This window comes from Bombina bombina, chromosome 7 (assembly GCF_027579735.1).
Source record: "Bombina bombina isolate aBomBom1 chromosome 7, aBomBom1.pri, whole genome shotgun sequence".
Lineage (NCBI taxonomy): Eukaryota > Metazoa > Chordata > Amphibia > Anura > Bombinatoridae > Bombina > Bombina bombina.
Window position 1 is genome coordinate 246,717,927 of NC_069505.1, and position 24,836 is coordinate 246,742,762.

Consider the following 24,836-nt stretch of genomic DNA (forward strand, 5'->3'; position numbering starts at 1 on the left):
GGCATATTTATATAGAGGCCGGTCACTGGAGTCATATTAATATAGAGGCCGGTCACTGGAGTCATATTAATATAGAGGCCGGTCACTAGAGGCATATTTATAGAGAGGCCGGACACTAGAGGCATATTTATAGAGAGGCCGGTCACTAAAGGCATAATTATAAAGAGGCCGGGCACTAAAGGCATATTTATAGAGAGGCCAGTCACTAGAACCATATTTATATAGAGGCCGGTCACTAAAGGCATATTTAGAGAGAGGTCAGTCAGTAACTGTGTGATTGGTTGGGGCCGTGTTACATTATACTCACCCTTTGCTAAAGACAACCACTCAAAATAAAACTAGATTATATTCACATTTTCTTATGAAAGGGATATTACATTTACATTTTCAGTTTAATGACCGTTTATATATATATATATATGAGAAATTAGTTTTTATACATTTATTTAATTGTATATACTACTCAAATTTACAAAACATGGTGAAAATACAGTTACTTAAAGTGACAGTTCACCCAACATTTTTCTGCCCTTTAAATTGTTCCCAAAGATCCATTTTACCTGCTGGAGTGTATTAAATTGTTTACAAATAGCTCCTTTATTCCTATTTCAGCATTCGAAATAGCCCATTTAGCTTGGGGTTTTCCCGACCTATACTGAACGTTTCTATACTGGAGTCTACACTATTGACAAGTTAAACACAGCCAGCAGAAGTTACATTCTCAGTGGGGTGCAGAATAGTTAAGTAATAAAACTAGTAAAAAAAGGGACAGTCATATCCAAAATGATATTGTTTAGAAAGATAGATAATCCATTTATTACCTATTCCACAGTTTTGCATAACCAACAGTTATAATAATACACATTTTACCTCTGTGATTACCTTGTATCTAAGCCTCTGCAGACTGCTCCTTATCTCAGTTATATTAATATACTTTTTACCACTGCGATTACCTTGTATCTAAGCCTCTGCAGACTGCTCCTTATCTCAGTTATATTAATATACTTTTTACCACTGTGATTACCTTGTATATAAGCCTCTGCAGACTGCTCCTTATCTCAGTTATATTAATATACTTTTTACCTCTGTGATTACCTTGTAGCTAAGGCTCTGCAGACTGCTCTTTATCTCAGTTATATTAATATACGTTGTATCTCTGTTATTAACCTGTATCTAAGTCTCTGCAGACTTCCCCTTATCTCAGTTATATTAATACACTTTTTACCTCTGTGATTACCCTGTATCTAAGCCTCTGCAGACTGCCCCTTATCTCAGTTATATTAATATACTTTTTACCTCTGTGATTACCCTGTATTTAAAGTGAAGGTCAATTTTCATGTGAAAGTGCCCGGTATTTAAAAAAACGATTAAAAACAGGTGCACTTTCATTCATGAAAATTGACATGGCACCGTATTTTAAAAATTCCTTGTTCTTCTGTAACGCCGGATCGCCGCTCTGAAACGATGCCCCGCCTGCTTCTTCCTGGTTTACTTACCCAGCAATGATGAAACCGGCATCCTCCAATCACGGCGTTGCCTCAGGCAATGATTACCCCGGGGGGAAGCCGTGATTGGAGGATGCCGGTATCGTCATTGCTGATGTATGAAGAGGCTTGCGACCGGCTGGTGAAGCACTGGAGCGGCTTCAAGAAGAAAAGTTAAGTATATATTAAAAAAACGACTGAAATAGTTTTTTTTTAAAAAACCAGGCACTTTCACATGAAAATTGACCTTCACTTTAAAGGGATACTAACCCCACATTTTTTCTTTCATGATTCAGATAGAGCATGCAATTTTAAGCAACTTTCTAATTTACTCCTATTATCAATGTTTCTTTGTTCTCATGTTATCTTGATTTGAAAAAGCAGAAATAAAAGGTTAGGAGCCGGCCCATTTTTTAGTTCAGCACCTTGGTAGAGCTGCTGATTGGTTTGCTACATTTAGCCACAAATCAGCAAGTGCTACCCATGTGCTGAACAAAAAATGCTCTGGCTCTAAAGCTTACAGTACTGCTTTTTCAAATCAAGATAGCATGAGAACAAAGAAAAATTGATAATAGGAGTAAATTAGAAAGGTGCTTAAATTCTCATGCTCTATCTGAATCATGAAAGAAAAAAAATGGGTTTAGTGTCCCTTTAAGCCTCTTCTGACAGCCCCCTGAATACATGACTATTTATTATCTACTGACTTGCATTTTAGTGCTGCACAACTCCACGGAAGAGAGCACAATGTTATCTATATGGCACACATGAACTAGCAGTCTCCTGTTGTGTAAAGCTAATACAAAAGCATGTGATAAAAGGCTATCTTCAGTGGCTTAGAAACAGGCAGAAAGTTAGAGGTTTAAATGTTATAAAGTATATTAATATAACAATGATGGTTGTGAAAGCTGGGGAATGGGTAGTAAAGGCGTTATCTATCTTTTTAAACAATAACTATTTTGGTGTTGATTGTCCTTTTAATTTTCCAATGTTCTTTCTATTCTATTGATTTGATTTACAAACAGCTATAAGATTAGAAAGCAAGTGTGTGAACATAAAAGTGATAACACAATGAGATCTGATATTACCTGCAAGCTTAACCCATTGTAGTAGGCTGTGGAGCACAAAACCAGCTATTTCAAATACACAAATAAACGCGGAGCCTAGGAGGGATCATGTGACCAGCTTTGCTGGGCTCTTTGCCATTTCCTGTTGGGGAAGAGAATATCCCACAAGTAAGGATGACGCCGTGGACCGGACACACCTATGTTGGAGAAATGCAATTTCTCATAACATTTTATACTCTGCAGCTGGTATAACAAGTCATTGAAAATACATTAATGGAAATTTTTTTTACAGTGTACTGTCCCTTTAATGAGAAGTGTGGAACTGCTGTTTCAATAACACATTACAGATGTCTGGCTCAGTGGTGCTGATAGCCAGACAACAAACTCTAGTAAGTCAGGTGTGGTCAGAGAATATAGTGTGGACAGCTCTGGTGTAGAGGAATTTAATGATCACAGAAGTCCAGAAAAGTCAAGAAAAACATATTTATTACTTTCGTTTGTTGTTAGAAATGTCAGGATAGATTTAGATCAAAGATGATGTATGTGAAGGGTTAACTAGAGACAAGAGATCTGACTGAAGCATGTGATTTTCTTAGCCAATGAAAACATGACACATACCTTAGCCTTAAAGGGCCATAAACATTCTTTTTTTAATGCAGTTTACACTTAACACTAAATAGGCTAAGGTTTTGGAATAACTTAAGTTGCTAATTTACACCCCTGCGGATGCCTTATTTTCCAGTTGCTGATATGAAAGAACATTTACCGTACCTTTACATCATTAAATTGGAGTTTCCAAAACACAAATTGTAGTAAAAATGGAGAACTTTAAAACCTATCTATATATATATACCCGTACAATCTGTTTCATAACCAATGCAGTAGAAAACAAGGCTCTTCAGTTCCGTACTGATCGTTATCCTTCCTTTTTCTAAATAGCAGCGGATTTATTCATACAGTATAATGCTGACAGCAGAAAGTGCTATCTTCCATGTTAACAGTCGAACAACTTGATACAGAGAGATAATATCTATACAATATTTTATCAGCTAATAAAAGGCTTAATGGTCATATATATGATTTACCTGTGGGAATAATTCCAATACAGGCACAGACATTGTGAGTGTTAGGCAATATAAACGCCATACAGTACGTATAACAAGAAATACATTGTTTTAAGTGCCATATAAAATACAGTCTACTCTACTTTTTAGTTGACTCCCAACAAAGTAAAACAGGGTTAGCAAAAATATAAATTTTGATCCCATTATTTATATAAAATGAATGGCTGATTAGATTTAACCACCGTGAGGAAACGTGTAAATGGTAATTTACAAAAGGTTGCGCACATGAAACGAAGATTCCTTGTGTGTCTGTTAATGCTACCAAATTGTATCAATTATGCAGGTACCAAAAGAGGAGTCAAAATACATTCATATTTTAGATCTCGTATCCCTTCATCCGATATTCTGGTGACGTGTTTAGATGACATTATTTTCTAGTGATGCTTGAGACAGCCTTCTGGGCAGCGTCATCAAGGTCACTAGCTGAGGTTATAGGCAATCCACTCTCATTCAGAATTCTCTTAGCTTCATGGACGTTTGTTCCTTAGGGGGAGAAAAAGATTATGTTATTTTCATGAATAAGCTAAGCAGTTATTTAGCAGAATAGTAATTGTTTGTGGACTCTGTCCATCTAGATTCCGTTCCCGTTCTATAAAATGTCCCTAAAACAGTCCACAGGAAACTTGGACAATATGGCTACAGTCTGGATCATGTTGACCACGCCCACAGTACTTCCTGACCACGCCCGTGCGGTACTAGGTGAAGGAATGGTATTTGATTTTTTGTTTTTTAACAAAAAAATATTTTTCTTAGCGTGGCAGAACAATAGAACACCTGGATAGAGGTTTCTTGACTAGCAAACTGATAACTTGATTAAGTTTTTTAATTTTTATTTTATAACATCTTAGTGATACAAACTCCAACAGTGCAAGGAAACACACAGACTCTAAGAATTCCAATGAGAACACCAGAAAAGTATGTACATTTGTAGCACTTGACAACACTATATGAATATAAAGTCTTTATTGGTGGATATAAGATAAACTGTGAGTAGAAATGGGTATCCCCCGGAGGAAGGGGTTAAAACTTAACATTTAATAATTAATAAAAAAGAAATGTAATGTTAAAAACACAAAGTGGTAATATCGGTGCAGCGCGAGTGAAAATTACTATATCCTCAGGTAATGAGAAAGTAATCTGGTAATTAATAGGGTAACACTATAGCAAACCCCAAATATGGGGAGGTAGTGAGAATAAATATTTTACCCTATGAAATAATCCACAAATAAGTATGATTATTGTTATAATGAAGATACAAGGTGGCAACACCACATGTAACAGGGGACGGAAAGTAGCGCAGGTTACAATCAGATTAATATTTAACCCCATCCAACTCCACACTGGGATTACTGTATAAAAATTATTGTTAGTTGAAATCTAGGCGACAATTTGTCAGCCGGTGGTAATTATCTAGGTCCCAGTGGTAAGTACAGTAGGAATCCGTGGGGAAAAGGGACAGTAATATTCACTAGTTAACCTGCTATATTGTGCGTCTGAGCATCCCAGAGGGGGTAAGTCAAAACCAAAATAATATGTATTATAATTCTAGGCAACACAATTCGTCAGTATTATATATAGGAGACAAGTTAAAAAAAAAAAAAAAAAAAAGGATCACTGGCTCTGCTCAGGGGTGTCAGATGCGAGTAACCACCAATCACTGGCTGTGCTCAGGGGTGTCAGATGCGAGTAACCACCAATCACTGGCTTTGCTCAGGAGTGTCAGATGGGAGTAACAACCAATCACTGGCTGTGCTCAGGGGTGTCAGATGGGAGTAACAACCAATCACTGGCTGTGCTCAGGGGTGTCAGATGTGAGTAACCACCAATCACTGGCTGTGCTCAGGGGTGTCAGATGTGAGTAACCACCAATCACTGGCTGTGCTCAGGGGTGTCAGATGTGAGTAACCACCAATCACTGGCTGTGCTCAGGGTTGTCAAATGGGAGTAACCACCAATCACTGGCTGTGGTCAGGGGTATCAGATGGGAGTAACAACCAATCACTGGCTGTGCTCAGGGGTGTCAGATGGGAGTAACCACCAATCACTGGTTGTGCTCAGGGGTGTCAGATGTGAGTAACTACCAATCACTGGCTGTGCTCAGGGGTGTCAGATGCAAATAACCACCTATCACTGGCTGTGCTCAGGGGTGTCAGATGCACGTAGCCACCAATAAATGGCTGTGTTCGGCTAAGGGTTAGTAGTGCATTGGTGGTCCTTGAGGTGAATAACTATGTGCTTAACCCCTTGTTAAGCGTTAAACACATAGGTACAGGCAAACAATAGTACAATAAAAACATGCAAGATGACCCATCAAAGAGACAATGTACTTAAAGATGCTGTAACAAAGAGTTAATTGCATTAATAGAAGCTATAGGAACACCCTTTCAAATGGGCTGGGCTCTTTCCCTCACTGAGAAGTTGATGTCTGCTACTTCCTTCTTGTTTACATATCTTTTCTATAATCCATACTGCAGTTATGACATTTTCAGTACAGGTGGTAGTTTCACCATGTGAAAGCATCTATTTCATATGACCAAATAGAGATAAAGGAGCTATTTGTAAACCATTTAATTCACTACGGCAGGTAAAATGGATTATTTGTGACACAATAAAGGAGATCACAGTTGAAATCACTCAGTCTTTTGCTACTTGATAGCTTTACTATAAAGCGCCAGCTAGTTTGTCACACGTCTCACCCTCAATATTCATTTAGCAAAAGGCACAAGAGAAAGAAGAATGTTTAAGTTGCTCTTTCCCATTCTCCCTTGTCTGCTGTTTATCTGTATGGAGTCTGCAATTAATGACAATGTAATATTTTGTTACTCTGCTTCCTATTGTCTGGGCTAGAAACAAGAGCAGAAGGATAATATTTTGCCCAACACCAATTCATTGCTGAGACGTTTGCCAAAATGTCATAGGGAGGAACCAGTAATCAAAGCAGCTTGAAAGGAGAATTATATTGTGTCTTCTGAGAGTTAAATAAAATCACATTACTGCAAATAAACAATTCCTCACACAACATAAACTTGTCATGTTTCATATATTTACTGAATATAGTAAAAAAAATGTATAGACTGAAAACTGTAAAATATTAACTGCAGAATTTTCAAATCCAGATATTATACAGCAACTCAAACATAAGTCTGTTTACTTCCAAACCATAACATGACTTTGTATTATTGTTTGAGATCACATTGCAGCCACTGGGTGGTGTGAGAGATCTGCTGAAAATATCAACGCTCGGATTAAACCTGGTGGATGTTCAGTGAAATATAAAAGTCACATCAAACGTAAGCCAATAGGTAAATCACATATTTGGTATTTTGCCACTGAACAAAACCATAGTCCTATAACTCTCTAAGTACGAACTGGCCAACCTGACTAATGTCTGAGTCTGCTGGAAATCTCACAGTACAGCTGCTTTATTATTATATTAGTAACAGGTAGAATTACATACATTAATGGGTCAGACAAATAACAAATTGTATTGATAGCAAATGAAAGAGCACTGTTTAAACACATTAAAGAGCTTTATGTGAGAAAAACAAATATTAAAGTAAAGCTGTTTATGTTGATTTTGAAACTAACAGGAAGTACAGCTAGACCTTCAGGACTGATAGCTCAGTGGCTGCTTTATTATAGACCTTGAGTGGCCTCAGGGGGAAAAAAAAAAACCACATAAAAAAAAAAAAAACTCAGTGAAGGAAGTGTTTAAAATAAACCCTACAATAATAAATAAAAATATTTGTAATTTAGACAACTGTGGATGCATAGATTTAAATAAGTTTTTTTTGGATACCCTTTTAGTATTTACTCTTTTTGTACTTTTTGTACTCTCTAATGGGAATGAAGTAATTCATATATTTAAAGCCTATTATTACCCACACATATAGGTATGGCACAATATCACAGTTAGTACGTCAAAGGAAAAAATACTAGAGAGGAAGGAAAAAGTTACCAGTTCACTCTGTCTTATAAATAGGAAAACACCTATTGTCTAATTGGTCACTAAAAGTCACACAAAAAGGAATGGGTTGAACAGTCCCAAAACAAAACAAAGCAGAGAAACCAGCAGCTTCACGTAACTAAAGGATAAATAATTATCATATATGTCTTGGAGAATACTCGAATAGCTGTACTCATACAGAATCCAAACAAAGCTGTATCCGATACTGGTACATGGACTACAGTGGTCCCAGTGGGACTGGCAGACTGGGGTCTGCAGTGATCCCAGTGGGACTGGCAGACTGGGGTCTACAGTGATCCCAGTGGGACTGGCAGACTGGGGTCTACAGTGATACCAGTGGCACTGGCGTCTACAGTGATCCCAGTGGGACTGGCAGACTGGCGTCTACAGTGATCCCAGTGGGACTGGCAGACTGGGGTCTACAGTGATCCCAGTGGGACTGGCAGACTGGGGTCTACAGTGATACCAGTGGGACTGGCGTCTACAGTGATCCCAGTGGGACTGGCAGACTGGCGTCTACAGTGATCCCAGTGGGACTGGCAGACTGGGGTCTACAGTGATCCCAGTGGGACTGGCAGACTGGGGTCTACAGTGATCCCAGTGGGACTGGCAGACTGGGGTCTACAGTGATCCCAGTGGGACCGGCAGACTGGGGTCTACAGTGATCCCAGTGGGACCGGCAGACTGGGGTCTACAGTGATCCCAGTGGGACTGGCAGACTGGGGTCTACAGTGATCCCAGTGGGACTGGCAGACTGGGGTCTACAGTGATCCCAGTGGGACTGGCAGACTGGGGTCTACAGTGATCCCAGTGGGACTGGCAGACTGGGGTCTACAGTGATCCCAGTGGGACGGGCAGACTGGGGTCTACAGTGATCCCAGTGGGACTGGCAGACTGGGGTCTACAGTGATCCCAGTGGGACTGGCAGACTGGGGTCTACAGTGATCCCAGTGGGACTGGCAGACTGGGGTCTACAGTGATCACAGTGGGACTGGCAGACTGGGGTCTAAAGTGATCACAGTGGGACTGGCAGATTGGGGTCTAAAGTGATCACAGTGGGACTGGCAGACTGGGGTCTAAAGTGATCACAGTGGGACTGGCAGACTGGGGTCTACAGTGATCACAGTGGGACTGGCAGACTGGGGTGTACAGTGATCACAGTGGGACTGGCAGACTGGGGTGTACAGTGATCACAGTGGGACTGGCAGACTGGGGTCTACAGTGATCACAGTGGGACTGGCAAACTTGGGTCTACAGTGATCACAGTGGGACTGGCAGACTGGGGTCTACAGTGATCCCAGTGGAACTGGCAGGTCTGCAGTGATCCCAGTGGGACTGGCAGACTGGGGTCTACAGTGATCCCAGTGGAACTGGCAGGTCTGCAGTGATCCCAGTGGGACTGGCAGACTGGGGTCTGCAGTGATCCCAGTGGGACTGGCAGACTGGGGTCTACAGTGATCCCAGTGGGACTGGCAGACTGGGGTCTACAGTGATCCCAGTGGGACTGGCAGACTGGGGTCTACAGTGATCCCAGTGGGACTGGCAGACTGGGGTCTACAGTGATCCCAGTGGGACTGGCAGACTGGGGTCTACAGTGATCCCAGTGGGACTGGCAGACTGGGGTCTACAGTGATCCCAGTGGGACTGGCAGACTGGGGTCTACAGTGATCCCAGTGGGACTGGCAGACTGGGGTCTACAGTGATCCCAGTGGGACTGGCAGACTGGGGTCTACAGTGATCCCAGTGGGACTGGCGTCTACAGTGATCCCAGTGGGACTGGCAGACTGGCGTCTACAGTGATCCCAGTGGGACTGGCAGACTGGGGTCTACAGTGATCCCAGTGGGACTGGCAGACTGGGGTCTACAGTGATCCCAGTGGGACTGGCAGACTGGGGTCTACAGTGATCCCAGTGGGACCGGCAGACTGGGGTCTACAGTGATCCCAGTGGGACCGGCAGACTGGGGTCTACAGTGATCCCAGTGGGACTGGCAGACTGGGGTCTACAGTGATCCCAGTGGGACTGGCAGACTGGGGTCTACAGTGATCCCAGTGGGACTGGCAGACTGGGGTCTACAGTGATCACAGTGGGACTGGCAGACTGGGGTCTAAAGTGATCACAGTGGGACTGGCAGACTGGGGTCTACAGTGATCCCAGTGGGACTGGCAGACTGGGGTCTACAGTGATCCCAGTGGGACTGGCAGACTGGGGTCTAAAGTGATCACAGTGGGACTGGCAGACTGGGGTGTACAGTGATCACAGTGGGACTGGCAGACTGGGGTGTACAGTGATCACAGTGGGACTGGCAGACTGGGGTCTACAGTGATCACAGTGGGACTGGCAAACTTGGGTCTACAGTGATCACAGTGGGACTGGCAAACTTGGGTCTACAGTGATCACAGTGGGACTGGCAGACTGGGGTCTACAGTGATCACAGTGGGACTGGCAGACTGGGGTCTACAGTGATCACAATGGGACTGGCAGACTGGGGTCTACAGTGATCACAGCGGGACTGGCAGACTGGGGTCTACAGTGATCACAGTGGGACTGCATTACAGAATATTCTTTAACCTGGAGTATCTCTAAAGAAAGTGACTAGGTGTGGTCACAAAACACAAAGGGAATCATACATCTAGAACTAGACTAACGGTGGTGAAAGAATGGGACTCCCTGAACAATAGAGACATCAAATCAACGTAAAAGATACAACAATGGGAGGAACCCTGATTGTTAAACACATTTACTGAATTCTGTTCAATACTGATGTGAATGTTTCTTTTAGTGCCAACAACAATTTAAGACTAAGACAATGAGATGAGAAATTGACAAGAAGGGATGTATGGAATCGCTGAGCTAGAAAGTGCAATGGAATCATTATGCTCAGCTAGCTCCCAGTACTGAATTTGTGCTCCGGAGCCTCTCTAGTTTACTCTTTGGCTGCTTCCCGCTCTTCTCCCTAGTTTACTCTTTAACAAATGATACAAAGAGAACAAATCAAATGTGATAATAGAAGTAAATTGGAAATTGTTTAAAATTGCCTGCTCTATCTGATTAACGCACATCTAATTGGAGTTTACTGTCCATTAACTATTAAAAAATTTGATTAATTTATAAAGCAAATAAATACACTTAATAGATATAAACCCTAGAAAAATGTTTTTAGTGATCACAATTTTCTTACAAAACCTCTCAGTCACTATTTGCCTCCCCTAGTGCACATTTTGGTCAGTTATATAATTATAAATATTTTGCCCACATCTGCTCCTCTGTCTGTAATTTCTCAGCACGTAGTAAAGGAGATAATAAAATGGTGTAAATTGTAATTTGTCATTTTAAATATTTCTCGTTGGTGATGGAGCAAGCTAATTGGATGACCAGATGGTACTTGTGCTTTAACTTTGAAGTCTATAATAAACCTTAATGAAAAGCTGGCAGAGGCACAATGCAATAGTACTATGGTGTTGTTATAAACAGCCCGACATGCTCATCTGGTACTCCCTGATTAAACGGAAATGTTGTCTTTATATACAGCATAGATATTACTACATTTGCTGAGATTAAACTTTTTCTACAGCACTTCTAAATATTATGGTTAGCGGTTAGCCAGTATATTTAATACCCATACTAAATTAGCTAGAAATTCATTTAAAGCCGTTAACAACTATTGTAAATACTGATGGTTATTGGGCTACAGTCAATAACACACACCAAACCAGTCAACACACTGAAAATGTACTGTTAGCTAGTGATTGCAAAAGAACCTCCCAACGCAGTCATGTTTTGGTCATTTTATTCATTCATGTAATGGTCATTTTATATTAAATATTGTGTTTAATGTCCTTTAAAGGGAGAATCTCTGCTCCTCTTACACCTAGTTTCCATTAAGAGCAAAAGCAAAAGAGTATGTGTTTATAGAGAAAATAGAGAGCTTGACTGCTACAGTGTGTGTGTGTGTGTATATATATATATATATATATATATATGAGAAATATAAAAAGATAAGCACACAAAACACCTCTCATAGTGAAGATCAAATTTAATAAAATATTAAATTGTAAACATATAAAATACACCTTCCCCAAGGGTAATCCCTACTCACAATATGAGACCTCAATCATATGAGATAAGGAAGGACGAGTAGATATAAAAGTGCCCCCACTGTGTCCACAGAAGAACGGCCTGATGTCAAAAAAGTTCCTTGATGTAGGAAAGTTCCTTCTTTCAAATCAAAACGGCCAAGTTCTGTATTTGGGACCGGAGGTAGCCACTGTAGCCAAACCAGAGGCTCAAAATGATAACTTGGTGCAAATCCTTCAAAAACGCTGAGGACAACCACATGTGGAGTACTATACAGCGTGTAAGTAGCAAGTGACTTAAGGTGGGCGTGGCCTTACACGTTTCACGGAACTCGTCTGCTTCGTCATAGGCCACGCCCACCTTACGTCACTTGCTACTTGCACGCTGTATAGTACTCCACGCCGTCTATGGTTGTCCTCAGCATTTTTGAAGGATTCGCACTCTGAAACTAACGACAGCTCAGTGCCGTCGCTAGCACTCTCCCCCCTTGAGAGAGATCTGGAGGCTCCCACCTGCTCCTACCCTGGCGATCGGGCCTGCATAGTGACAGGCATCGCCGGGGCATCAAGTTATGTGCGATGACGTCAACGCGCAATTTTATGTTAAGTATAGGAGCAGGGGTATGCTGCTTAGAAACCTGTATCTCAGGCATCTAAGCAGCTACAGACCCCAAGACCCACCGTTGGAAAGTTAATCGCCAAACCTTTCCAACAGTGTAAGTTTTGAGGATCTGGGGAAAAAAGTTAAAAAAACATAATTTATGTAAGAACTTACCTGATAAATTCATTTCTTTCATATTGGCAAGAGTCCATGAGCTAGTGACATATGGGATATACAATCCTACCAGGAGGGACAAAGTTTCCCAAACCACAAAATGCCTATAAATACACCCCTCACCACACCCACAATTCAGTTTAACGAATAGCCAAGCAGTGGGGTGATAAAGAAAGGAGTAGAAAGCATCAACAAAGGAAATTTGGAAATAACTGTGCTTTATACAAAAAAATCATAACCACCAAAAAAAGGGTGGGCCTCATGGACTCTTGCCAATATGAAAGAAATGAATTTATCAGGTAAGTTCTTACATAAATTATGTTTTCTTTCATGTAATTGGCAAGAGTCCATGAGCTAGTGACATATGGGATATCAATACCCAAGATGTGGAGTTTTCCACTCAAGAGTCACTAGAGAGGGAGGGACTAAAACAAAAACAGCCATATTCCGCTGAGAAAATAATCCACGACCCAAAAATAAGTTTATTTTCACTTTTGAAAGAAAAAAAAACTTAAATCAAAAAGCAGAAGAATCAAACTGAAACAGCTGCCTGAAGAACTTTTCTACCAAAAACTGCTTCCGAAGAAGCAAATACATAAAAATGGTAGAATTTAGTAAATGTATGCAAAGAGGACCAAGTGGCTGCTTTGCAAATCTGATCGACTGAAGCTTCATTCTTAAAAGCCCATGAAGTAGAGACTGATCTAGTAGAATGAGCTGTAATTCTCTGAGGCGGGGTTTGACCCGACTCCAAATAAGCTTGATGAATCAAAAGTTTCAACCAAGAAGCCAAGGAAACAGCAGAAGCTTTCTGACCTTTCCTAGGACCAGAAAATAAAACAAATAGACTAGAAGTCTTCCTGAAATTTTTAATATTTCAAAGCTCTTACCACATCCAAAGAATGTAAGGATCTCTCCAAAGAATTCTTAGGATTAGGACATAAAGAAGGGACAACAATTTCTCTACTAATGTTGTTAGAATTCACAACCTTAGGTAAAAATTGAAAAGAAGTCAGCAAAACTGCCTTATCCTGAGTAGTTTAATGTCCAAAGAATGCATAGGTTCAAAAGGAGGAGCCTGTAAAGCCCTCAGAACCAAATTAAGACTCCAAGGAGGAGAAATTGACTTAATGACAGGCTTAATACAAACTAAAGCCTGTACAAAGCAGTGTATATCAGGAAGTATAGCAATGTTTCTGTGAAATAAAACAGAAAGAGCGGAGATTTGTCCTTTCAAGGAACTTGCAAACAAACCCTTATCCAGACCATCCTGAAGAAACTGCAAAATTCTAGGAATTCTAAAAGAATGCCAGGAGAATTTATGAGAAGAACACCATGAAATGTAAGCCTTCCAAACTCTATAATAAATCTTCCTAGAGACAGATTTACGAGCTTGTAACATAGTATTAATCACTGAATCAGAGAAACCTCTATGACTTAGAACTAAGCGTTCAATTTCCATACCTTCAAATTTAATGATTTGAGATCCTGATGGAAAAATGGACCTTGAGATAGTAGGTCCGGCCGTAACGGAAGTGGCCAAGGCGGGCAACTGGACATCCGAACCAGATCCGCATACCAAAACCTGTGTGGCCATGCTGGAGCCACCAGCAACACAAAAGACTGTTCCATGATGATTTTGGAAATCACTCTTGGAAGAAGAACTAGAGGCGGGAAGATGTAAGCAGGTTGATAACACCAAGGAAGTGTCAGCGCATCCACTGCTTCCGCCTGAACATCCCTGGACCTGGACAGGTATCTGGGAAGTTTCTTGTTTAGATGAGAGGACATGAGATCTATCTCTGGAAGCCCCCACATCTGAACAATCTGAGAAAACACATCTGGATGGAGAGACCACTCTCCTGGATGTAAAGTCTGGCGGCTGAGATAATCCGCCTCCCAATTGTCTACACCTGGGATATGCACCGCAGAGATTAGACAGGAGCTGGATTCCGCCCAAGCAAGTATCCGAGATACTTCTTTCATAGCTTGGGGACTGTGAGTCCCACCCTGATGATTGACATAAGCCACAGTTGTGATATTGTCTGTCTGAAAACAAATGAACGGTTCTCTCTTTAGTAGAGGCCAGAACTGAAGACCCCTGAGAATTGCACGGAGTTCTAAAATATTTATTGGTAATCTCGCCTCTTGAGATTTCCAAACCCCTTGTGCTGTCAGAGACCCCCAAACGGCTCCCCAACCTGAAAGACTCGCATCTGTTGTGATCACAGTCCAGGTTGGGCGAACAAAAGAAGCCCCTTGAACCAAACGATGGTAATCTATCCACCATGTCAGAGAGTGTCGTACATTGGGATTCAAGGATATTAATTGTGATATCTTTGTATAATCCCTGCACCATTGATTCAGCATACAAAGCTGTAGAGGTCTTATGTGAAAACGAGCAAAGGGGATTGCGTCCTATGCTGCAGTCATGAGACCTAAAACTTCCATGCACATAGCCACTGAAGGGAATGATTGAGACTGAAGGCGCCGGCAGGCTGCAACCAATTTTAAACGTCTCTTGTCTGTTAGAGACAGAGTCATGGACACTGAATCTATCTGGAAACCTAAAAAGGTGACCCTTGTCTGAGGAATCAAGAAACTTTTTGGTAAATTGATCCTCCAACCATGTTTCCGAAGAAACAACACTAGTTGATTCGTGTGAGATTCTGCAGTATGTAAAGACTGAGCTAGTACCATGATATCGTCTAAATAAGGAAACACCGCAATACCCTGTTCTCTGATTACAGATAGTAGGGCACCCAGAACCTTTGAAAAGATTCTTGGAGCTGTTGCTAGGCCAAATGGAAGAGCAACAAATTGGTAATGCTTGTCTAGAAAAGAGAATCTCAGAAACGGATAGTGTTCTGGATGAATCGGAATATGAAGGTATGCATCCTGCAAGTCTATTGTGGACATATAATGTCCTTGCTGAACAAAAGGCAGAATAGTCCTTATAGTCACCATCTTAAAAGTTGGTACTCTTACATAACAATTCAAAATTTTCAGATCCAGAACTGGTCTGAACAAATTTTCTTTCTTTGGTACAATGAATAGGTTTGAATAAAACCCCAAACCTTGTTCCTGAAGAGGAACTGGCATGATTACCCCTGAAGACTCCAGGTCTGAAACACACTTCAGAAAAGCCTGAGCTTTTACTGGATTTACAGGAATGTGTGAGAGAAAAAATATTCTCACAGGAGGTTTTACTTTGAATCCTATTCGATACCCTTGAGAGACAATGCTCTGAATCCAATGATTTTGGACAGATTTTATCCAAAAATCCTTGAAAAACCTTAATCTGCCCCCTACCAGCTGAGCTGGAATGAGGGCCGCACCTTCATGCGGACTTAGGGGCAGACTTTGGTTTCCTAAATGGCTTGGATTTATTCCAATTTGAGGAAGGCTTCCAACTGGAAGCAGATTCCTTGGGAGGAGGATTGAGTTTTTGTTCCTTATTCTGACGAAAGGAACGAAAACGGTTAGAAGCCTTAGATTTACCCTTAGGTTTTTTATCCTGAGGCGAAAAAACTCCTTTTCCTCCAGTGATAGTTGAAATAATAGAATCCAACTGAGAACCAAATAAATTATTACCTTGGAAAGAAAGAAATAGTAATCTAGATTTAGATGTCATATCAGGATTCCAAGATTTAAGCCACAAAGCTCTTCTAGCTAATACAGCTAAAGACATGGATCTAACATCAATTTTGATAATATCAAAAATGGCATCACAAATAAAATGATTAGCATGTTGCAGTAAGCGAACAATGCTAGATACGTCAGAATCCAATTCATGTTGCGCTAAGTTTTCCAACCAGAAAGTTGATGCAGCCGCAACATCACCCAAAGAAATAGCAGGTCTGAGAAGATGACCTGAATATAAATAGGCCTTCCTTAGATAAGATTCAAGCTTCCTATCTAAAGGATCCTTAAAGGAAGTGCTATCTTCCATAGGAATAGTGGTACGTTTAGCAAGAGTAGAAATAGCCCCATCAACTTTGGGGATCTTTTCCCAAAACTCTATAGATTTTGCTGGTAAAGGATACAATCTTTTAAACCTTGAAGAAGGAACAAAGGAAGTACCTGGCTTATTCCATTCCCTAGAAATCATATCAGAAATAGCCTCAGGAATGGGAAAAACACCTGGGGAAACCACAGGAGGTTTAAAAACAGCATTTAAACGTTTATTAGACTGAACGTCAATAGGACTGGTTACCTCAATATCCAAAGTAATTAACACTTCTTTTAATAAAGAACGCATATACTCTATTTTAAATAAGTAGATTTGTCAGTGTCAATATCTGAGGAAGGATCTTCTGTTTCAGATAGATCCTCAGCAAAAGAGGATGAATTATTATGTTGTTGGTCATTTGAAATTTCATCAGCTAAATGAGAAGTTTTAAAAGACCTTTTACGTTTATTAGAAGGTGGAAATGCAGACAAAGCCTTCATAATAGATTCAGAAACAAATTCTTTAAAATTTACAGGTATATCATGCACATTAGAAGTTGAAGGAACTGCAACTGGCAATGTACTATTACTGATAGAAACACTATCTGCATGTAAAAGTTTATCAAGACAACTATTACAAATGACATTCGGTGGAATAATTTCTACAATTTTGCAACAAATGCACTTAGCTTTGGTAGAACCGATGTCAGACAGCAATGTTCCAGCAGAAACTTCAGAGACAGGATTGGATTGGGACATCTTGCTCAATGTAAAAGAAAAAACAACATATAAAGCAAAAACAGAATTTATGTTTACCTGATAAATTACTTTCTCCAACGGTGTGTCCGGTCCACGGCGTCATCCTTACTTGTGGGATATTCTCTTCCCCAACAGGAAATGGCAAAGAGCCCAGCAAAGCTGGTCACATGATCCCTCCTAGGCTCCGCCTACCCCAGTCATTCGACCGACGTTAAGGAGGAATATTTGCATAGGAGAAACCATATGTTACCGTGGTGACTGTAGTTAAAGAAAATAAATTATCAGACCTGATTAAAAAAACCAGGGCGGGCCGTGGACCGGACACACCGTTGGAGAAAGTAATTTATCAGGTAAACATAAATTCTGTTTTCTCCAACATAGGTGTGTCCGGTCCACGGCGTCATCCTTACTTGTGGGAACCAATACCAAAGCTTTAGGACACGGATGAAGGGAGGGAGCAAATCAGGTCACCTAAATGGAAGGCACCACGGCTTGCAAAACCTTTCTCCCAAAAATATCCTCAGAAGAAGCAAAAGTATCAAATTTGTAAAATTTAGAAAAAGTGTGCAGTGAAGACCAAGTCGCTGCCTTACATATCTGATCAACAGAAGCCTCGTTCTTGAAGGCCCATGTGGAAGCCACAGCCCTAGTGGAGTGAGCTGTGATTCTTTCAGGAGGCTGCCGTCCGGCAGTCTCATAAGCCAATCGGATAATGCTTTTAATCCAGAAGGAGAGAGAGGTAGAAGTTGCTTTTTTGACCTCTCCGTTTACCAGAATAAACAACAAACAAAGACGAAGTTTGTCTGAAATCCTTAGTAGCTGCTAAGTAAAATTTGAGAGCACGAACTACATCCAAGTTGTGCAACAAACGTTCCTTCTTTGAAACTGGATTAGGACACAAAGAAGGCACAACTATCTCCTGGTTAATGTTTTTGTTAGAAACAACTTTTGGAAGAAAACCAGGTTTAGTACGCAAAACCACCTTATCTGCATGGAACACCAGATAAGGAGAAGAACACTGCAGAGCAGATAATTCTGAAACTCTTCTAGCAGAAGAAATTGCAACCAAAAACAAAACTTTCCAAGATAATAACTTAATATCAACGGAATGTAAGGGTTCAAACGGAACCCCCTGAAGAACTGAAAGAACTAGGTTGAGACTCCAAGGAGGAGTCAAAATTTTGTAAACAGGCTTGATTCTAACCAGAGCCTGAACAAAGGCTAGAACATCTGGCACAGCTGCCAGCTTTTTGTGAAGTAACACAGACAAGGCAGAAATCTGTCCCATCAAGGAACTTGCAGATAATCCTTTTTCCAATCCTTCTCGAAGGAAGGATAGACTCTTAGGAATCTTAACCTTGTCCCAAGGGAATCCTGCAGATTCACACCAACAGATATACCAAATTATGTGGTAATTTTTCTGGTTACAGGCTTTCAGGCCTGAACAAGAGTATTAATAACAGAATCTGAGAACCCTCGCTTTGATAAGATCAAGCGTTCAATCTCCAAGCAGTCAGCTGGAGTGGGTCGAACGGACCTAGAACAAGAAGGTCTCGTCTCAAAGGTAGCTTCCATGGTGGAGCCGATGACATATTCACCAGATCTGCATACCAAGTCCTGCGTGGCCACGCAGGAGCTATCAAAATCACCGACGCCCTCTCCTGATTGATCCTGGCTACCAGCCTGGGGATGAGAGGAAACGGCGGGAACACATAAGCTAGTTTGAAGGTCCAAGGTGCTACTAGTGCATCCACTAGAGCCGCCTTGGGATCCCTGGATCTGTACCCGTAGTAAGGAACTCTGAAGTTCTGACGAGAGGCCATCAGATCCATGTCTGGAATGCCCCACGGTTGAGTGACTTGGGCAAAGATTTCCGGATGGAGTTCCCACTCCCCCGGATGCAATGTCTGACGACTCAGAAAATCCGCTTCCCAATTTTCCACTCCTGGGATGTGGATAGCAGACAGGTGGCAGGAGTGAGACTCCGCCCATAGAATGATTTTGGTCACTTCTTCCATCGCTAGGGAACTCCTTGTTCCCCCCTGATGGTTGATGTATGAACTTGGCCCTCGCTAGCTGAGGCCAAGCTTTGAGAGCATTGAATATCGCTCTCAGTTCCAGAATATTTATCGGTAGAAGAGATTCTACCCGAGACCAAAGACCCTGAGCTTTCAGGGATCCCCAGACCGCGCCCCAGCCCATCAGACTGGCGTCGGTCGTGACAATGACCCACTCTGGTCTGCGGAAGGTCATCCCTTGTGACAGGTTGTCCAGGGACAGCCACCAACGGAATGAGTCTCTGGTCCTCTGATTTACTTGTATCTTCGGAGACAAGTCTGAATAGTCCCCATTCCACTGACTGAGCATGAACAGTTGTAATGGTCTTAGATGAATGCGCACAAAAGGAACTATGTCCATTGCCGCTACCATCAAACCTATCACTTCCATGCACTGCGCTATGGAAGGAAGAGGAACGGAATGAAGTATCCGACAAGAGTCTAGAAGTTTTGTTTTTCTGGCTTCTGTCAGAAAAATCCTCATTTCTAAGGAGTCTATTATAGTTCCCAAGAAGGGAACCCTCGTTGACGGAGATAGAGAACTCTTTTCCACGTTCACTTTCCATCCGTGAGATCTGAGAAAGGCCAGGACAATGTCCGTGTGAGCCTTTACTTGAGGAAGGGACGACGCTCGAATCAGAATGTCGTCCAAGTAAGGTACTACAGCAATGCCCCTTGGTCTTAGCACCGCCAGAAGGGACCCTAGTACCTATGAGAAAATCCTAGGAGCAGTGGCTAATCCGAAAGAAAACGCCACGAACTGGAAATGCTTGTCCAGGAATGCAAACCTTAGGAACCGATGATGTTCCTTGTGGATAGGAATATGTAGATACGCATCCTTGAAATCCACCTTGGTCATGAATTGACCTTCCTGGATGGAAGGAAGAAGTGTTCGAATGGTTTCCATCTTGAACGATGGAACCTTGAGAAACTTGTTCAAGATCTTGAGATCGAAGATTGGTCTGAACGTTCCCTCTTTTTTGGGAACTATGAACAGATTGGAGTAGAACCCCATCCCTTGTTCTCCTAATGGAACAGGATGAATCACTCCCATTTTTAGCAGGTCTTCTACCCAATGTAAGAATGCCTGTCTTCTTATGTGGTCTGAAGACAACTGAGACCTGTGGAACCTCCCCCTTGGAGGAAGCCCCTTGAACTCCAGAGAATAACCTTGGGAGACTATTTCTAGCGCCCAAGGATCCAGAACATCTCTTGCCCAAGCCTGAGCGAAGAGAGAGAGTCTGCCCCCCACCAGATCCGGTCCCGGATCGGGGGCCCGCATTTCATGCTGTCTTGGTAGCAGTGGCAGGTTTCCTGGCCTGCTTTCCTTTGTTCCAGCCTTGCATAGGTCTCCAGGCTGGATTGGTTTGAGAAGTATTACCTTCCTGCTTAGAGGACGTAGCCCTTGGGGCTGATCCGTTTCTGCGAAAGGGACGAAACTTAGGTTTATTTTTGGTCTTGAAAAGACCTATCCTGAGGAAGGGCGTGGCCCTTGCCCCCAGTGATATCAGAGATAATCTCTTTCAAGTCAGGGCCAAAGAGTGTTTTCCCCTTGAAAGGAATGTCAAGCAATTTGTTCTTGGAAGACGCATCCACTGCCCAAGATTTTAACCAAAGCGCTCTGCGCCACAATAGCAAACCCAGAATTTTTTCGCCGCTAACCTAGCCAATTGCAAGGTGGCGTCTAGGGTGAAAGAATTAGCCAATTTAAGAGCACGAATTCTGTCCATAATCTCCTCATAAGAAGAAGAATTACTAATAATCGCCTTTCCTAGCTCATCAAACTAGAAACACGCGGCTGCAGTGACAGGGACAATGCATGCAATTGGTTGTAGAAGGGAACCTTGCTGAACAAACATCTTTTTTAGCAGACCTTCTAATTTTTTATCCATAGGATCTTGGAAAGCACAACTATCTTCTATGGGTATAGTGGCGCGCTTGTGTAGAGTAGAAACCGCCCCCTCGACCTTGGGGACTGTCTGCCATCAGTCCTTTCTGGGGTCGACTATAGGAAAACAATTTTTTTAAATATGGGGGGAGGTACTAAAGGTATACCGGGCCTGTCCCATTCTTTACTAACAATGTACGCCACCCGCTTGGATATAGGAAAAGCTTCGGGGGGCCCCGGGGCCTCTAAGAACTTTTCCATTTTACATAGTGGTTCTGGAATGAACAGATAATCACAATCATCCAAATTGGATAACACCTCCTTAAGCAGAGCGCGGAGATGTTCCAACTTAAATTTAAAAGTAATCACATCAGGTTCAGCTTGTTGAGAAATGTTTCCTGAATCTGAAATTTCTCCCTCAGACAAAACCTCCCTGGCCCCCTCAGACTGGTGTAGGGGCCCTTCAGAAACCATATCATCAGCGTTCTCATGCTCTACAGAATTTTCTAAAACAGAGCAGTCGCGCTTTCGCTGATAAGTGGGCATATTGGCTAAAATGTTTTTGATAGAATTATCCATTACAGCCGTTAAATGTTGCATAGTAAGGAGTATTGGCGCACTAGATGTACTAGGGGCCTCCTGTAGGGGCAAGACTGGTGTAGACGAAGGAGGGGATGATGCAGTACCATGCTTACTCCCCTCACTTGAGGAATCATCTTGGGCATCATTTTTACTAAATTTTTTTATGACATAAAATACATATAGTTAAATGAGAAGGAACCTTGGTTTCCCCACAGTCAGAACACAATCTATCTGGTAGTTCAGACATGTTAAACAGGCATAAACTTGATAACAAAGCACAAAAAACGTTTTAAAATAAAACCGTTACTGTCACTTTAAATTTTAAACTAAACACACTTTATTACTGCAATTGCGAAAAAGTATGAAGGAATTGTTCAAAATTCACCAAAATTTCACCACAGTGTCTTAAAGCCTTAAAAGTATTGCACACCAAATTTGGAAGCTTTAACCCTTAAAATAACGGAACCGGAGCCGTTTTTATATTTAACCCCTTTACAGTCCCTGGAATCTGCTTTGCTGAGACCCAACCAAGCCCAAAGGGGAATACGATACCAAATGATGCCTTCAGAAAGACTTTTCTATGTATCAGAGCTCCACACACATGCAGCTGCATGCCATGCTGTCCTCAAAAACAAGTGCGCCATACCGGCGCGAAAATGAGGCTCTGACTATGATTAGGGAAAGCCCCTAAAGAATAAGGTGTCTAAAACAGTGCCTGCCGATATAATCATATCAAAATACCCAGAATAAATGATTCCTCAAGGCTAAATATGTGTTAATAATGAATCGATTTAGCCCAGAAAAAGTCTACAGTCTTAATAAGCCCTTGTGAAGCCCTTATTTACTATCTTAATAAACATGGCTTACCGGATCCCATAGGGAAAATGACAGCTTCCAGCATTACATCGTCTTGTTAGAATGTGTCATACCTCAAGCAGTAAGAGACTGCACACTGTTCCCCCAACTGAAGTTAATTGCTCTCAACAGTCCTGTGTGGAACAGCCATGGATTTTAGTTACGGTGCTAAAATCATTTTCCTCATATAAACAGAAATCTTCATCTCTTTTCTGTTTCTGAGTAAATAGTACATACCAGCACTATTTTAAAATAACAAACTCTTGATTGAATAATAAAAACTACAGTTAAACACTAAAAAACTCTAAGCCATCTCCGTGGAGATGTTGCCTGTACAACGGCAAAGAGAATGACTGGGGTAGGCGGAGCCTAGGAGGGATCATGTGACCAGCTTTGCTGGGCTCTTTGCCATTTCCTGTTGGGGAAGAGAATATCCCACAAGTAAGGATGACGCCGTGGACCGGACACACCTATGTTGGAGAAATTATCTATTTCCTTAAATGACAGTTTCAGGAATGGGAAAAAATGCAAAAGCATAGGCCTCTTGATAGAGAAGAAAGCAGGAGGCAAACATGAATGGGGTATTGAAATAATGAAAAAAATGACCGGAAATGACACACTTGCGTCACTAATGACGCCGCAGTGTGAAAGGTCTCGACGTCACGTATGATGCCGGAAATGACGAAGTTGCGTCAAAAAACGTAATTTCCCGCGCCAAAAATGACGCAATAAAGTCTAACATTTGACGCACCCGCGGGCCTAATACCGGCAAATGCAAAAGTAGTCAAAATTGAAAAAGACTAAACCCCAGGTAAGAAACAAATTTCTTAAAGTGTTTATATTCCCAAATATGAAACTGACAGTCTGCAGAAGGAAATACAAGAACCTGACTCATGGCAAATATAAGTACAATACATATATTTAGAACTTTATATAATTTGCATACAGTGCCAAACCATAGCTGAGAGTGTCTTAAGTAATAAAAACATACTTACCAAAAAGACACCCATCCACATATAGCAGATAGCCAAACCAGTACTAAAACAGTTCTTTAGTAGAGGTAATGGTAAATTTGAGAGTATATCGTCGATCTGAAAAGGGAGGTAGGAGATGAATCTCTACGACCGATAACAGAGAACCCATAAAAAAGATCCCCGTTAGGGAAATCATCGTATTCAATAGGTGATACTCCCTCCACGTCCTTCTGACATTCGCTGTACTCTGAGAGGAATCGGGCTTCAACAATGCTGAGAAGCGCATATCAACGTAGAAATCTTAGCACAAACTTACTTCACCACCTCCATAGGAGGCAAAGTTTGTAAAAACTGAATGGTGGGTTGAAATGCCCTCTGCTGATTCTCAAGGGTAACTCTACTACATTCCTAATCGGCTTTCCCAGATGACTTCACAACAATGTACTTTATACCAACTTTATGACTGGAGCTAGCCTTGTTGTCTGCGGACTAAAGCCCTGATTGGCTCCTCCAAATAAGGCAAATAGTGGTTAGATTTTGGCTACTGAAAAATAATTGCAGTGAAAAGGATGTTAATTTGTTTTAAACAATACTTGATATGCTATTATATAGCAACAGAAGTACAAGTGTACTTTAGAAATATCTCCTCTGGGGCGTGTCTGGGCAGCGACCAAGTTGGGTCTCAATATCAGAGGCTCCTAGAGAAAATCTGCCGATTATCCTTAGAATACTATGATATTCCTTGACATAGTGGATGATTACGGTTGTATTGTAACCTCAGGAGGAGATTGATACTAGTATTGTTGTAGTTAAGATCCTTGGACTCTGATCAGGACGGCTGAGGCTTTGCCCGGAGGCCCATCTGTGAGACCTGGTTCATAGTTAATTTATAGATATCTCAGGTTAATGTCCATGTAGGGCCCAAGTAAGTGCCTCCACTATTTTGTGTTATAAGGACGTAGGCAGGTCCAAAAGTGGCCCTTATAAAAGTTTATGTCATTAAAAAATTAGGTTACATTCATGTTATAATTCTACAAACTTGTGACATTTTTTATACTCGGCTGTTTGTTATTTGTATCATCATCTTTGGTAACCTCAATAAAATATAATCTACACATTAATGTGTTCTCAATAAACCATAATACCTGCCCAAGTGTATTACATCACTTAAAAACAGCTCCTTTAAATGTATTTTGTTATTCAAATCAGCTGCGTTTGCCTGAAGAAACTAATAAAAATGTCGGTACAGCAGTACTGGCTATAAAAAGGCTATAAACAAGG

The 24,836-nt window shown here is 41.5% G+C and overlaps 1 protein-coding gene across 1 annotated transcript in view; it reads right to left on the reverse strand.

The window, feature by feature from the left end:
* Positions 1–3,017: 3,017 nt before the first annotated feature.
* SUCLG2 (succinate-CoA ligase GDP-forming subunit beta) overlaps positions 3,018–24,836 on the reverse strand; it is a 641,499-nt gene continuing 619,680 nt past the window's right edge. Inside the window, exon 11 of the mRNA XM_053720692.1 lies at positions 3,018–4,155. Within this exon, the coding sequence (XP_053576667.1) occupies positions 4,040–4,155 (116 nt within the window). The 3' untranslated portion in view covers positions 3,018–4,039. The remainder of the gene's footprint in view (positions 4,156–24,836) is intronic.